The sequence below is a fragment of the Rhinoraja longicauda genome, chromosome 8 (assembly GCF_053455715.1).
Source record: "Rhinoraja longicauda isolate Sanriku21f chromosome 8, sRhiLon1.1, whole genome shotgun sequence".
NCBI lineage: Eukaryota > Metazoa > Chordata > Chondrichthyes > Rajiformes > Arhynchobatidae > Rhinoraja > Rhinoraja longicauda.
In genome coordinates, this window is record NC_135960.1 from 33495720 (window position 1) to 33512313 (window position 16594).

The window sequence follows — 16594 nt, forward strand, 5'->3', positions numbered from 1 at the left end:
GGAGGTGCCGCCGAGAAGCCGAAGCCGGACCCTCGCGGGCTGAAGGTGGAGCCTTACAAGTCAATGAAGCCTGTGGCCAACGGTGCCTGGGTCAGCTGAGCAAGCGGATGGTGCCAGGGTCGGCGCCACAGAGGCGTCCGCAGAGGACCCAGTGGCGGCAGTGGAGAGGCCGGTGTGGCGGGCAATGATGGCGCCGACCGACGGTTGAGGACGGACACAATGGAAGAACAATGGACAATGGAGGGCCTGGCATGCATGGACTGCCATGAGGAAGGGTGAAGAACAATGGAGGTCCCGGCGTGGGGGGAGGAGGGGGAGAACAAAGGGGGAATTGGCGCGGGGATAGTTTGTAACTTTGTATACCTTGGGAATGCAAGCAAAGAATTTCACTGACTTGTCACATATGACAATAAAGTATTCAATTCAATTCACCCATGTAGAAGTTTCATTAATATCACTAACATCCACCCTGCCCTCATAAAGAATTGGACTTTCTCTGGCTCCGCTCTCCTTCTCTCAGTCTCCTTCACAGGGGAAGGATAATCAACTGACATCTACTGCAAACCCACTGACTCCCAGTTGTCTGGACTATACTTCCTCCCACACTGCTCTTGCAAAGATGCCATCCCTTACTCTCAATTTCTCCATCTCTGCCGCAACTGCGCCTCTCCATGTTTGCCAGAGATCCTGCCTGATCCACTGAGTTACTCCAGCACTTTGTGTCTTTTTTATGCTCTTCACTTCTTTCTTTCCTACCTATCTATGCATCATGTGAAAACCTGGGTGAAATATCCTTTGTTATGCTCACCAAATTCAAAAATACTTCGGCAAAATAAAAAGACAATTCTTAGAACTTCTTCGTGTATGGATTTTAGTTACACTCCTCTAACGGTTCTATGCCAGTATGACACAATTGATATACCGCTGAAGCAAGGTCTTGTTTTACAATCCAGAATTGCCACTTTCCACTGCTCAAAATTATAGCTTCTAGATTTGTGCTGTGCACAAGTAGTAACGCAGTACTCAGATCACTTAAGGCACAGATTTGTTATTTTGATCAGCTAACAAGAAAATTGAAGACAAGGATTATAGATGCAGAGAATTAGTGTAATTTGAGTCTTTTTCTCGTACAATGAACTGAAGGATATATTAAAGTGTTAAATATTGAAACAAAGTTCTTTGTTAAGCATGACTGGGATGTACGCTTGAGCATAAATACATAAAATCAACTTTCATGTGTGTGTCGCAAGCACAGAAGGCCACAAGATAATAGAAAATATCACTCAAAAGGGCAGAATTCCTTGATAATAGTTTGAGCTACTAAATTACATCCAAAATTGTTCATCTTCAATGGTCTATATTTTTGTATGGAGCCTCTCTTTTGGCAGAATGTTGAACTGCTGTCAACAGATGCTGTGATAAGTTAGACTGTACAGTATTTCAAATATAGTTAATCAAGGAGCTGTCAGTTTGCATGTCATCTGCAACACTGAACAAGAAAGTAATGGTGCAATTGGACCAGCAACTCATTCAATAAAGGGATATTTTAAAAACTGACATAAGGTGGGCAGAAACCACATTGTCTAAATATCAAACTGTCTGCATCTCCAATCTATTCTTTCCATAGTCACAATTCATTTAATATGCAAAGCTGAATGTTCATTATATACTATTACATGCGGGATACATACGGTACTACATCTCAAACAGTGATTCTTTTATACAAGCTAGACCAATAAACTTAGATCACTCTTCCTCAGCAACTCCAATCACTCCTAAAGTTAAAATTGTGACTGATTGATATTAAGTCAGCTGCTTCATTTGGTTTTTTAATACATCCATGCCTTTCAATTCCACACATCCAAATAAAAAGATTGAAAAGACTAGGCTTGGATTCACTGGAGTTTAGAAGGATGAGAGGGGATCTTATAGAAACATATAAAATTATAAAAGGACTGGACAAGCTAGATGCAGGAAAAATGTTCCCAATGTTGGGCGAGTCCAGAACCAGGGGCCACAGTCACGTGTGGCTGCGCCTAACGGCTGCGGCTCTCTGGCAGTCTGTTTGTCTTTTTTTTGTGTGTGTCGGTGTTGGGATGGTTTTTGTTTCTGTTTTTGGCTGTGTATGTGTGGGGGGTGTGGGGGCGGTGGGGTGGGGGAAACCTTTCTTTTATTGGGTCTCTTCCCCGGGGCGCAGCTCGGCCGCGGGGCCTTCCATCGCCCGCGGGGCCTTCCATCGCCCGGCCGCTGGACTTAACATCGCCGGCGCGGCTCGGCCGCGGGACCTAACAGTGCCCGGCGCGGCTCGGCCGCGGGGCCTTCCATCGCCCGGTATGGCCGCGGGACGGTTCAGTGCTTGGTGCGGCTCGGCCGCGGGGCCTTCCATCGCCCGGTGCGGCTCGGCCGCTGGACTTAACATCGCCGGCGCGGCTCGGCTGCGGGACGTTTCAGTGCCCGGTGCGGCTCGGCCGCTGGACTTAACATCGCCGGCGCGGCTTGGCTGCGGGACGTTTCAGTGCCCGGTGCGGTTCGGCCGTTGGACTTAACATCGCCGGCGCGGCTCGGCTGCGGGACGTTTCAGTGCCCGGTGCGGCTCGGCCGCTGGACTTAACATCGCCGGCGCGGCTTGGCCGCGGGACGTTTCAGTGTCCGGTGTGGCTCGGCCGCGGGACTTAGCAGCGACCGCGGTGCCTTCCATCGCCCGGCGCGGCTCAGCCGCTGGACTTAACATCGCCGGCGCGGCTCGGCCGCGGGACGTTTCAGTGCCCGGTGTGGCTCGGCCGCGGGGCCTTCCATCCCCTTGCGGGGGATGTGCGTGTCGGTTGCCTCGGTAGGGATCGAGCTGCCTGTCCGTGGGCGCGGGGGGGAAGAGAGTGGAAGTTTTGTTGCCTTCCAACACAGTGAGGGGGTGTTTGGAGTCACTGTGATGGATGTTGGTGTTGGGGTCGTGTGTCCTGTGTTCTTTTCTTTTTTGCTGTGTCTTGTGACTGCTGAAATTTCGTTCGGTATTTATACCGAATGACAATAAAGTTCTGTTATACTGTTATACTGTTATAAAGGGGAGGCCATTTAAAACTGAGGTGAGAAGAAACTTTTTCACCCAGAGAGTTGTGAATTTGTGGAATTCTCTGCCACAGAGGGCAGTGGAGGCCAAATCACTGGATGGATTTAAGAGAGAGTTAGGTAGAGTTCCAGGGGCTAGTGGAATCAAGCGATATGGGGAGAAGGCAGGCACGGGTTATTGATTGTGGACGATCAGCCATGATCACAATGCATGGCAGTGCTGGCTCGAAGGGCCTCCTCTTGCACCTATTTTCTATGTAAAAATGTTTTTTAAAATCCTTCCCTTCAGATACAGTTATGGCAAGTCACATACAAAAATCAAAGGTTTGTTCCCTTCTGGAGGCCAATGAATTTGAAGGGGTATGAAAAAGTATGACGTACAAAAATAGAGAAAGAGAAACATATGATGCCTTCACCCATTCCTTCTCTCCAGAGATGCTGCCTGTCCCACTGAGTTACTCCAGCTTTTTGTGTCCATCTTTGGTTTTTCGGTTACAATTACTAGACTGTGTAAAAAGAACTTTGTACAATCTAGAGCTCAACAGGTGTAATGTCTTGCTGAGATATTACTTGTTTTCTTCATGAAGCCTAAAATAATTCTGCGTCACACTTGAGAAAGGATCTGGAGAAAGGATTATTTTGTTTCCTACCTGCAACGCCAGTTTTGACAAGGACAGTTTCTAATTGCTACTTTGATTCTTTCCTCCCCTCCTCTTGCAAGAAACACCACCTAATCTTCATAAATCAGCACATTATAGCTGCCTTAAATTACTTTGTAAATAATAATTCTCTACCTTCATTAGACGTCTTCTACAAATAATTTAAAATTTTGATTCCAGCTAAATATTTTTGTAATAGTAGTGATATTAGTTGTAGAATGTCATACATTTACTAAATGTGGTCTTTGAAAAATGTGAAAAACAGTGAAAATGCAGAGGGTCAGTCAGTACGTGCATGAACACAGTGGGAACAAGCTCTCTGAAATGTATTAACAATCTTTTTTCTCCAAAGTGTTTGGACTATGCCCTGCTGCAGGAATATTTAAGTAATCCAAAGAAGCACAAACACAAGAAATTTACATATGAACAAATTAGATTAAAGTAAACTGGTTAGTAGGTAGAGCATTGCTTTGTACTTCTTTTAAACTCAGTATAAAGCAAACGGTCAGATTATTCCATATTAACAAAATCAATTTATCTGTGACAATGCTAGAAATTGAACATGTTCATTCAACTTCTGACTGGGAGTCCAGCATAGATGCTATTGAATTTCTTGGTATATACTCCAGTTAGAGAAGGTTATCATCAAAAATTCTGTTGGTGCACCACATTGTATACATGGCTCATTAACTCACATTTGGGTAAGAGAAAAACAATTCAGAGTGTAATCAGACTGTCAAAAATAAATGCAATGTCGTTGAGTGTAAAATGCTTTTGATGTGCCACACAAAGCAAAGGATACTAAAATATTTCAAATGTATAAAAAAAATGTTTTGGTCCATAAAACAATATCCCATCTTTGTATTAACAAGCAATATCACACAAACCCCGATTTGAAACTGCTAAAATAATGCACACTGTGATACTATGTCGAAGACTTCACATACAGATTACAGAAAGTATAAATGATATCTTGGCTTTCTTTAGCCAACTAAGAAATAAAAACCTCAACCAGAAGATCATTGTTAGCTAGGAGGTAGTCTTCCCTCAACTCCATCCAAGGACCTCGACAGTCTTTTCAGGTGAGGCAGAGGTTCACTTGTACCTCCTCCAACCTCATCTACTGCATTCACTGTTCCAGGTGTGAACTATATAATCGGCGAGATCAAGCTCGGTGATCGTTTTGTTGAACACCTCCACTCAGTACGCCTAAACCTACCTGATCTCCCGGTTGCTAAACACTTTAACTCCCTTTCCTGTTCTGACCTTTCTGTCCTGGGCCTCCTCCGCTGTCAGAGTTGAGGCCCAGTGCAAATTAGAGGAAAAGCATATTTTGCTTTAGCAGCTTACACCCTAGCAGGATGAATATTGACTTCTCTAACGTCAAGTAACCCTAGCTTTCCCTCTTTTTCCATCCCTCCCCCTTCCTAGTTCTCCCAACAGTCTGACTGTCCCCGATTAAATTTTATCTCTGTCTGCTCTCTGTATCACCTTCTCCTAGCTAACAATGATCTATTCTACATTTTCCTTGAACTGCATCCCCTTTGAGTCTCGTTTTCACACCTTACCCTTCCATATCTCTATGTCTCCCTCTCCCCTGACTCCCAGTCTGAAGAAGGGTCTGGAAACATCACTCATTCCTTCTATCCAGAGATGCCGCCAATCCTGCTGAGTTACTCTAGCATTTTGTGTCTATCCTTCGATGTAAACCAGCATCTGCAGTACCTTCCTATCATTGAGTTTGGAAAGGTGCTTTATCAAAAGATGAGATATTGTTCCCCAAGTTTCTTTGGAGTTGTGTCGGGGACTGAAAAAAATGTCCAAGTTTAAGTGGAATAACAAATTACATTGTAAGATCAGAAACTTGCAAAGTGAAAGGAGTGACGACAACAATCTCTGAAGGGATTCACTAGTGAAGAGATTTCACTGTGAATCGCAATGAATTGAAAGTAGAATTAATCACTGGACAGTGTTTAGAAGCCTGAACAGCAAGATGGAAGAAGTCAAAGGGATGGCATTTCATTGATTGGGTTTTTCCCCTAGTATTTCAATAATTGGATTTCTCTTGTCCATACCTCCAATCCCACCAGTTTCAATTTCAACAGATCACCATCCATCAATTGCAAAAAAACCAAGGTGCTAACCCGGCAAAAACTGCACTACAGCTGCACACACGTGAAGCAACAAACACAGAATGCTAAGGAGAGCTAAGTGAGATCACAGCCAATAAATCAAATCAAAAGTTCTGCAGACATGCCCTATCCAGAGAAAATTAAAGAACAATCAGAAGGACACTCAATGAAATCCCCATCCTCAACGAAGCTCCCAATCACAGAGCTAAAGATAATACTGAATAATTTGCAAATATTTTCAGTGCTGAGTGTAGGTGGTTATCTGGGCCTTCTCCTGATCATTACAGGAACCATTCAATTCACTTCACGGAAATCAAGAAATAGAAAATACACTAGATAAATGGATTTTGGCAAGCACGACTAAAGATATGCTTCAGAAGGAAACTGCATCCCTGGACAAAATGTTGGAATCCATGATGCTGTACAAATTTGCCAAGATATGAAAGAAAAACACAAACCACTTGCTTATATATTCAATTCCTCCAGTGTCCTTCAATACACTGCAGAAGCTTACTAAGGTTTCTTGAACAGCAGCTCACAAACCTCCGACCACTCCCACCTAAACAGGTCGTGGGGCGGGGCAAATAAGAATCTGCAAGTTTCAATCCAACTACACATCATCCTACTTAAAAATCCATTGCTGGATACAAGTACTAGAAGATCCCATCAGAGTAAACTGACCACAAGACTAAACAGCAGTTGATGGAAGTATCTCACCATCACTTTGTGTGAAGTAGGAATTAGATTTAAATATTTGCCTTGCCAGTGGTGTCCATATGCAATGCAGTATGAATTGAAATAAGTCCAGCATTTCTAATAACACCATAAATAACAACCATAAATAAGGTTGCTGAAGGAACTACTCCATACTTGACACAATGATCCATTCCTTGTTCACATACTAAACCCTTCCTTTTTCCACAGTACGTGATATGAATTGGCACTTCCCCAAACAAATTAACAAACAATCTAAGACAGGATATTCTTCTGAAGTAATTTTGATTGCCTTGAAAGTCATCTTCTTAATTGACCCAAATTGTTTTTCTGAATCGATTCACTTATTTTACAGGTAACTTATCTTTATTTGCAGCATGCTCTTTGTGTGTCATACTTTTAGATACGAGTACCAAATTAACCAGTTTGTATTTTGTTGATGCATTTCCTATGTTTAGTTTCTTCTCCATAATGATGAATGCCCTTTGAATCTCTGGGATAAATATCTTCATTCCTACAGATTAATTTTTAGAAATTCCCTCTCACTGGTGACAACAAAAAAGGCAATGGTATATTTTGAAAAATTTCTGCAGGCCGAGGCAAACACAGATGTTGCAGAGTAAACTATATTGGCATGGGAAAAGATCTAAAGACACTTGTCTTTAGAACCCATGTTTGAATTAAGTATTTTATTTGGCTGTTTCCTGAAATTGAGACTTTGAAGCCTCTAATTACAAAATACTGCAGATGTTGGAAAAATTGTAGAAAATTATCGAGACACTCAGCGTTCGTGGAAAAAAACATTTTTCAGTTGCTCACAAAAAGGATTTTTTTTTGCAAAAGTCATCAAGGAATAAAGAATTGTTCTATATTTCTTCCTGTAATATGTGAATTCCATCAGCATCCAGACATGCAATATGCACTATTCCCTCAGATAGACATAACAAATATTTTATAAAAGGCAATGACTTGACCAAAGTTCACATAATATGCATTTAGCTGCCTATTTGTTTCAATTTCAGTATGTCACATTGCTCTCACCATAAATATATTGCAGGCAAGGCTATTTAAAAAAAGAGCACATCAAAAAGAACTCGTTCATGGACATGCCTCACTATATTTATATTTACAGTGGTAATGCACTTTAAACACTACTAAAACGCCTCTAAATGAAATATTAGAACATTTCAAGAACCAGTAGCTGTATGACTAGTAGTTATTTAATATTTTATATATCATACTAAAAAGCTCATTATTAATGATAACCATCAATGCCTGAAGGCTTGCAAGTGGACTAACTGCCTGGTGTAGCTATCAATGTAAATCGTCTTTTACATCTTCAGTTGCAGAAACCTGTTACTTGGAACCTCATCCATTACCTCTGAATAAAAATCATATGTTCCTTTGTGTTGCTATATTTTCCTTTTACCATTGGTTATTCTGAAGTTTGATTTCTGAAGGGCTGACAGCCTTATCAAATATTTTTCTGCCCTTTAATGAAGTGCCCAAGGCAATCCACCAATTCATGTGGAAATAGGCTCGAAATACATGGCTGAGTGCAGAGGGCACAACCAGTCCTTGGCAGAGATAAATCACTTATCCCAGAATGTGATTAATGACAGGCTGTTTCTCATGAACACCAACAAACCAACAATGCACAGTTGCAGGTCTTTAATTCAATGTTTTCAAATTTATAGTATTTTCTTTCTTGAACATTTATTTTTAACTTCAAAACTATTCATGCATGGTTCTTATACAATTCCCACGTTAGAACCCATGTTAAAAGAAACAAAGAAATGTTCCTGACATTTTCCTGCAGCTCCTGACTGGGTAATTTGATGGGCATCCAAAAATGACTTTGAAATGACTGATACTTTAGCAGGTAATATTTAGACTGGATCGGCCTGAGTGAGACCAGGTAAGCACAAAGTGCTATTTGCAGCAAGGATTTAGACAACAAGAGGGTTAAGGGAAATGTAAACTACAAAGATTATTCAAATGATTTCAGTTGTGGTTCACAGGGGCATAGTTTCAAACGCCCCTTACCATATTTTTTGTAGTTTGGATATTAGTTCAATAGTCTGCACACATTTGCAAGTTCTATTTTGTAAAAGTCTATTATGTGCATTTAAAAACACCCACTTTACGGGAAATGTTCCTGCTTCGTATATTCTGCATACGCTTCCAGCCAATTCCCGAAGGCTGTCCACATCTTGCTATATGCAGGAACAAACCACTTCATTTTCTGAGTAAACTTAGATTGTGGCAATTAAACAAAAAGAGTCCCATTTAATCCTAGAAGTTAACTAGAACCTCATTACACGGTGAATGATGAAACTTACAAGCTCCTTTTTAGTTGCCATTGGAAATAGGAAGTCAAAACATAGAATAATGGTTCTGAGAGAAACCCCTTTTCTTTTATTCCATTATCTAGAATCTAAAAGGGTAGGTTTCATCTATTCAGAGCAATCTGCTGGTCAAAATTACAGTAAGTTTTAATCTTATCTCAAGTCAAATGTGTTTCTCTTAAAATATTCATAGCCAACTTGTGAACATGGGCAATTTCTAGAAATCTTGGTAAGATAGAATGTTTCATATTAATCCAGATCTCAACACTATTCAGTATTGTTACTTTTATTCCCAGATATCAAATCAAAATACTTGTAAATTAACTAGAACTGAGAAGTAATTTAAAATGTATGATGGTAAGTATTATTACTAAAATCATTTAATGGAAATGTTACTGTTACTTCCACCATACACATTACTTTTTGCACTTTTAAGGCCACAAAAAATATTGCAATTGTCCTTGCTTAAGACTGGCCATTTCTATCATATTATGTCCTGTATTTCAATGGTTTGTTTGGATTGAAAATTGATTTTGTTTGTAGCATGAATTAATAAAATTATGCCAATGATCCGAACTACCATTCTGGTTCAGATCCAGTTGTACTTGCCAGCACTCCAGTTCCACTCAAAATGATAATACCAACTGGCATGAACATCAAATATCTGTTTAAACTTAAATCTTCTCACAACAATTTTTTTTTTTTACTGACAGCAATGAACACCACTAAAACTTTGCAATGAAATTTACGGCAACATTCAGAGTGATGTCCGTGACCCAATGCTTGTAACACAGCACATTTTAAGGTTATGATCTAGCGCTTTTGTTTGGCCATCCAATTGTTAGTGTGAAAATGTCCTAATGGAAGTGTATCACATCAAAGACATGCAAAGTAACGACAGCTGGTGGGGCTTGACTATCAAATGCTCACGTGGTGGTATCAATTCCCTGGCATAAGCATAAATTGCTCCTAGCATCTTTCTATTCTATCATTTTCTAAGACAACAATACAAATAAAACTAACTGTCCAACACGTGGTAGTGCACTATGTGCTGACACTTAATACTGTTTTCTGCAGGTTACTGATATTCCAGTCTTATCTGTTTTTATGTTTTTTGCAAAAAATATATAAAATTATTGCCTATCAATTGAAAAGATATTTATGATTTTGTCAATGAATGCAAAATATATATTTTTTAAATCAGTTTGCTTCAAAAGTGTGGATCTCAATGATATGCTGCAATTTGGACTTGCATTATGCTTTTTAAATCTATGGCTCTGAGATATTATTAATTTTCAAGGATCAGAACATGATCATCAGCTCTGGAATTTGATTTTGCCCATATGTAAAATATTTGCTCGCCTTCACAACATCAAGTTCCTGATTTACTTTGAATGAGTTGCTGTATAGTCTCAAAATCAACTCTTAAGGTTTGTAGAAATACATAGCACAATTTTATAAAGACAACGCTGATCATTTCTATCAGTATTCTATGGGCTAATACTTTCAACATACTCTGACACAATCTTTATTTCTCTGTTTAATTTCTCCAAGTTTCAGCCTTCCTCCTCTACCCGTACAAATATAAATTCATATCAGTCTCCAAAAGTTTTCTAATATTTAAATTACATTTGAGTGATATTAAGTGTTCCCATATGGATTACAGAAAATAACAAGCTTTTCATTTTTTGGATTTTCATATATTTGAAGACACAATTAATGAAAACATGGTAACTGGCTCATGTTTGTTTGCCACAGACCAATTAAAAAAAAAAAATTACTAAACTGGACACACTGAACCATAAATGCTCTGAGATTGGACAGTTTGGCACTGATTACAGATCAATGAGACTTTAGGCAATGTGTCTTTTTAAAACCATTATCTTTTACATTCCACGCACTCCTTAATTTCACACAACAATTACATTGAAACGTTTTTATTTTAGTGAATTCTTGTGGCAACTAATGAAAGTATTTAATTTTAAAACTAGCATATGATTCTCTGCAGGATTTCCTCCACTCCTTTTACAGCAGGATCTGAAAATACCAATGAAATATTTTTTTTTAATGCCAGATGCTGGATCTGAAATGAAAACATTAAGTGCTGGAAATACTTAGCATATCAGGTGGTTTCTGTACAAAGTAAAACAGTTCTGATGAAGGGTATATGATCTGAAACATTAACTCTTTCTCTTTCACATATTTTGTGTTTTCATTTTAGAAATTACTAATGTTTGGTGTCAAACTTTCAACCCTGTAACTGGCATAATGCCAATATGGAATAATCAGAGGCATCCATGAAAAAATGCTTCCACAAAGGCATATTTAAATTAGAAAATGTGCACTTAAAAAGATGTGACAATACATATATACATTCAGCACATACGTGCATTCAATTATACATACATTCAGTATGCAAGTATAATTTAAAATCTGATTATAGGCTTCGCACAATATGATAGTTAAAGAGAAAGAGTTAAATAGTTAAATGCTTTCTTAAAGTAATTCTTCCACTTTTAATTAACATTAATCAAATACTAAAATATATTTCTCCAGTGGGTTTATGGCACTATTAACCTTACGTTCTACATGTTTTTTTCCCCCCAATATCACTGATGATTTTATCATTACTCAGTGATTATGCAATTTGCACAACAAGGAAGAAAAAGTGTTCATCTGTGAGAATGTTGATGAAATTTGCACAACGAGGAAGTAAAAGTGTTTAGGACAGAACTGCAGATGTTGGTTTGAACTGAAGATAGACACAAAAAGCTAAAGTAACTCAGCAGGTCTGGCAGCATCTCAGGAGAAGAGGAATAGGTGATATTTTGGGTTGAGCCTTCTTCTGTGAGAATCCCCAATTTATTTGGGTTCCAATGCTGGAGCCTTCTCCCACATAATCTTCAACACATGCACGAGTCTCCTTCAAGATCCAGCCAATTCATTTGACAGGTCTGTTCCAATGGCTCTGCCTGACACTTTCCACTCGAACATTCCAGATATAGTGAAAATAAATTATTGCTCATTTTGCTTTTAAAAACCACATTTTATCAAAACCGCTTCACACTCACTCATCTTCAAAGGATATCTAACAATGTTCCTATGACTGTTTTTGACCTCCCTTTTCCCCAATTTTCCCCAGAACGGATCAGTGTTCACGTTTGTATTCTCTGGTCATACGTTCCCAACTACCACAAATAGAACCACTACCACATGCAGATAATAATCTAAAGTGGTGCCTCAAAAGGTGGACTGCCCCTCAATATGAAAGTGTCAGTATCAAGTAATGGGCTCAGAAATTAACTATTTTAATCCCCCCATAATGAAATCCCAATAGAGCTTTGAAAGAGAAAAACTGGATCCCTAACTCCCACGTCCTCCCCACATTACATAAGCACAAAACAAATTAGGATCAATTGTGCCTCCCATGACAAAGTATTTTTGTAAAACACATACAAAATATTTCGAGAAAAGAAATTATGTTCAACATACCTTCAGCCATGGATTTGTTACGGTTTCCTAAAGAAAGAGATACGAAAGAAGTTAGATTTCAAATATGGGCATATGTGAATTTTGTATATAAAAAAGTGATTAGATTAAACTTTACTCATTGAATTAAAACAATTATTTTACAAAAGGATTAAAATACATCGCATCAATTATTAAGCAGATCCAATGATAAATTAAATAACACAATTCCTTATAATGATAAGACCATTCAGTGCTAATAATTCACAATGATTGAACAAATCCTTTCAGTTCTTTGGAAATCAAATTCCCCTGCTCAATAAATTATTCACTGAAATTTTGTTTTAACTTTACTGCTTGTCAAAGCAGTAATATGTTGTGGCCCCCTCTATTCTGTCTGACACTGCTAAAGAGGGGGAAAGTAGAAGTTGATTTGGGTTGGGCCGTTAATGTTGTAATTGTGTGAATTATGCTGACTGGCAAGGATCAGGATAATTCCGACACTGGATCTGGACCATCACAGCTTTGTTACCAACCAAGCTTTTGATTTGTTAAATCCTTCTTCCCGGTATTTTCTCAACTTGAGAAAAGTCGGGAAATAAGGAGGAGCTGAAGGTGGTGCAAAAGCAGCTGAGGAGGAAGATCAGAGAGGGGAAGAACAGCTACAGGAAGAAGATGGAGGACCAGCTGCTGAAGAACAACATCAGCAGAGTCTGGAGAGGCCTCAAAACCATCTCTGGGCACAAGGAACCGGACTCCCGGGCTGTGGGGGACCAGAAGTGGGTGAACGATCTGAACCTTTTCTTCAACAGGTTCGATCAGTCACCTACCCCTCCCCCGGTCCAGTCACCCCTGCTGCAGCCCCCCTTGTCTGCACACCCAGTACACTGCCCCACCTCCCCTCCCACAGCACTTGGGTCACAGTCACCACCTTCTTCTTCTCCTGCCCCAACCCCATCACCCCCACCTCCCTCCCCACACCCCATCCCCTCCCGACACCCCCTCCTCCTCTCACACCCTTGAGCACCCAGCCCCTGTGCTCCAATCTGTCTTTCCCCACAGACCAGGTGAGAAATGAGCTCAGGAAGATCAATGCAAGGAAGGCAGCTGGTCCGGACAGCATCAGCTCGAGGCTCCTCAAGTCCTGTGCAGACCAGCTGTGCGGAATAGTGGAGCATGTCTTCAATCTGAGCCTGAAACTGGGGAGAGTTCCACAGCTGTGGAAAACACAGTACCAAAGATGCTGCACCCGAAGGAACTCAACAGCTACAGGCCGGTGGCACTGACATCACACCTGATGAAGACACCGGAGCGTCTGGTCCTCACCCATCTCCGTCCCCTGGTGAGACCATCAATGGATCCGCTGCAGTTCGCCTACCAGACTCGCATCGGGGTGGAGGACGCCATCATCTACCTACGGAACAGAGCTCTTTCACACCTGGAGAAGCCGGATAGCACTGTGAGAATCATGTTCTTTGATTTCTCCAGTGCATTCAACACCATCCAACCGGGGCTTCTGGGGGGCAAGCTGGAGCGCACAGGAGTGGATCATCATCTTACATCCTGGATTCTGGACTACCTCACCAACCGACCACAGTATGTAAGGACAAAGGACCTGGTCTCGGACAGGGTGGTCTGCAGCACTGGGGTTCCGCAGGGAACAGTGCTAGCTCCATTCTTGTTCACCCTGTACACTGCGGACTTCAGGCACAGCTCTGCAGACTCTTATCTACAGAAGTTCTCTGCCGACTCTGCCATCGTCGGCCTCATCACGAGCGACGAGGACAGAGCGTACAGAGAACTGATCAAGGAGTTTGTGGGCTGGTGCCAACAGAACTGCCTCCGGATCAATGCGGGGAAAACTAGGGAGATGGTGGTAGATTTCCGCAGGCGCAGCCAGGTCCCCCCCGACACCGGTGAACATCCATGGAATGGACATCGAGAGGGAATGGACATCGAGAGGGAACGGACATCGAGAGGTTTTTTTTGCAGAATGATACGTGCCTGGAATATGCCGTCAGGTGAGGTGGTAGAAACAGATACAACAGCAACAGTTAAGCGATATTTAGACAAACACATGAACAGTCAGAGAATAGAGGAATACTGAATATGTACAGGCTGTTGGAATTATTTTAATTGGCATCATGATCAGCAGAGACATGGTGGGCCGACGGGACTGACCCAGTGCTGTGTGTTTCAAAGTAAAGCTTTGGCCCATTTAATTTATGCTGCTTGATGAACACTTTCCTGGAAATTGACATTATGTATGATTATATCCAGTAACAAAAATGATTTTTTTTAAATCAAATCAAAAACAAAAATCAAATCAAAAAACTAATCAAGAATCTATCTCTGCCTTAAATATATCCACTGACTTTGCCTCCACAGCCTTCTGTGACAAAGAATTCCACAGATTCACCACCCTCTGACTAAAGAATGTCCTCCTCATCTCCTTCCTAAAAGAAGATCCTACAAATCTGAGGCTGTGACCTCTCGTCCTAGACTCTCCCACTTTTGGAAACATCCTCTCCACATCCACACTTTCCAAGCCTTTCACTATTCTTTACATTTCAATGAAGTCCCCCCTCAATCTTCTAAACTCCAGCGAGTATAGGCCCAGTGCCGTCAAACGTTCATCATATTTTAACCTACTCATTCCTGGGATCATTCTTGTAAACCTCCTCAGGACCCTCTCCAGAACCAGCACATCCTTCCTCAGATATCGTGCCCAAAATTGCTCACAATATTCTAAATGCGGCCTGAACCAGCGCCTTATAATGCCTCAGCATTACATCCCTGTTTTTGCATACAAGGCCTCTCGAAATAAATGCTAGCATTGCATTTGCTCTCTTTACTACCGATTTGACTTACAGACTAACTTTTTGGGAATCCTGCACCAGCACTATAAAGTCCCTTTGCACCTCCGATTTCTGGATTCTCTCCCCATTTAGAAAATAGTCTATGCCTTTATTCCTCCAACCAGACAAAATGCATGTCTCCACACTATATTCCATCTGCCACGTCTGTGCCTACTCTCCTACCCTATCCAAGTCCTTCTGCAGAATCCCTGCTTTCTCTATACCTGCCCTTCCAGCTATTTTCATATCATCCGCAAACTTGGCCAAAAAGCCTTCAATCCCTTTATCCAAATAACATATACAATGTGAAGAGCAGCGGCCGCAGCACCGAGCCCTGCGGAATTTCGCAAGTCACTGGGAGCCAACCAGAAGCAGCCCCCTTTATTGCCACTCTTTGCCTTCTGCCATCCAGCCAACCTGATATCCTTGCTTGTACCTGCCCCTCTCATCTTCCTTAGCAGCCTCCCATGCGGCACTTTATCTAGTTGCATCTTAGACAGTTTTCAGACAAGCTAAATATATACCAGTCCAAAAGCACTCATCAATCTGAAATCACTATCAGATTTGCTGGTGTTAGAAATCTCAACAAAATTCTCAATGGTTGAGACATTATCAAGTACAATCAGGGGACATTTTAAGGACAGTCAAGGGATTTTTAATGACTGTTAAGGAATTTTTAAGCACCATCAAGGGATTTTACTGCGCCATCAAGTGATTTTTTAAACACCATCAATAGACTTCTGAGTGCTATCAAGAGATTTTTAAGTACCAGCAAGGTACTTTTTAGAGTAATCATCAGAGGATGAAAAAGGTTGCATTTGAACCCGTCCTGGCAGTTCATTCTGGACTAAAATTTGCCTCTGCAGCTCTTTGTAATGCAGTTTGAGATCCCCCTATTAATCTTTGACATTCCTGTACTATTTAGCAGACATTTTTGCATGCAGCAGTCTTAAAGGACCAGTCTTAAAGTGATCAGCCATGATCGCATTGAATGGCGGTGCTGGCTCGAAGGGCTGAATGGCCTACTCCTGCACCTATTGTCTATTGTCTATTGATAACAAAAGCAGCCAACAAATTTGTTAAGCTGCTTGATTGAAAATAACCCTGCGAGTAGTTTTGAAAGGATTTAATTAAATTATTAAAGTGCAATAAACAATATTCACTTACAAAAGCAACAGGAATTACACAATGTGTAGGAAAAAAACTGCAGATGCTGGTTTAAATCAAAGATAGACACAAAATGCTGGAGTAACTCAGGCAGCATCTCTGGAGAGAAGGAATGGGTGATGTTTCGGGTCACTAGCATTTTGTGTCAACCTAGGAATAACACAATGCTTATTTTTCACATTACT

General features: G+C 40.9%; 1 protein-coding gene across 4 annotated transcripts in view; it reads right to left on the reverse strand.

The window, feature by feature from the left end:
* Nucleotides 1-16594, reverse strand: part of adarb1b (adenosine deaminase RNA specific B1b) — a 194642-nt gene that overhangs the window by 59180 nt on the left and 118868 nt on the right. For all 4 annotated transcript variants that reach the window (XM_078403583.1, XM_078403582.1, XM_078403584.1 and 1 more), the window contains one exon: nt 12409-12435. In XM_078403583.1, coding sequence (XP_078259709.1) covers nt 12409-12435 — 27 coding nt within the window. The remainder of the gene's footprint in view (nt 1-12408; nt 12436-16594) is intronic.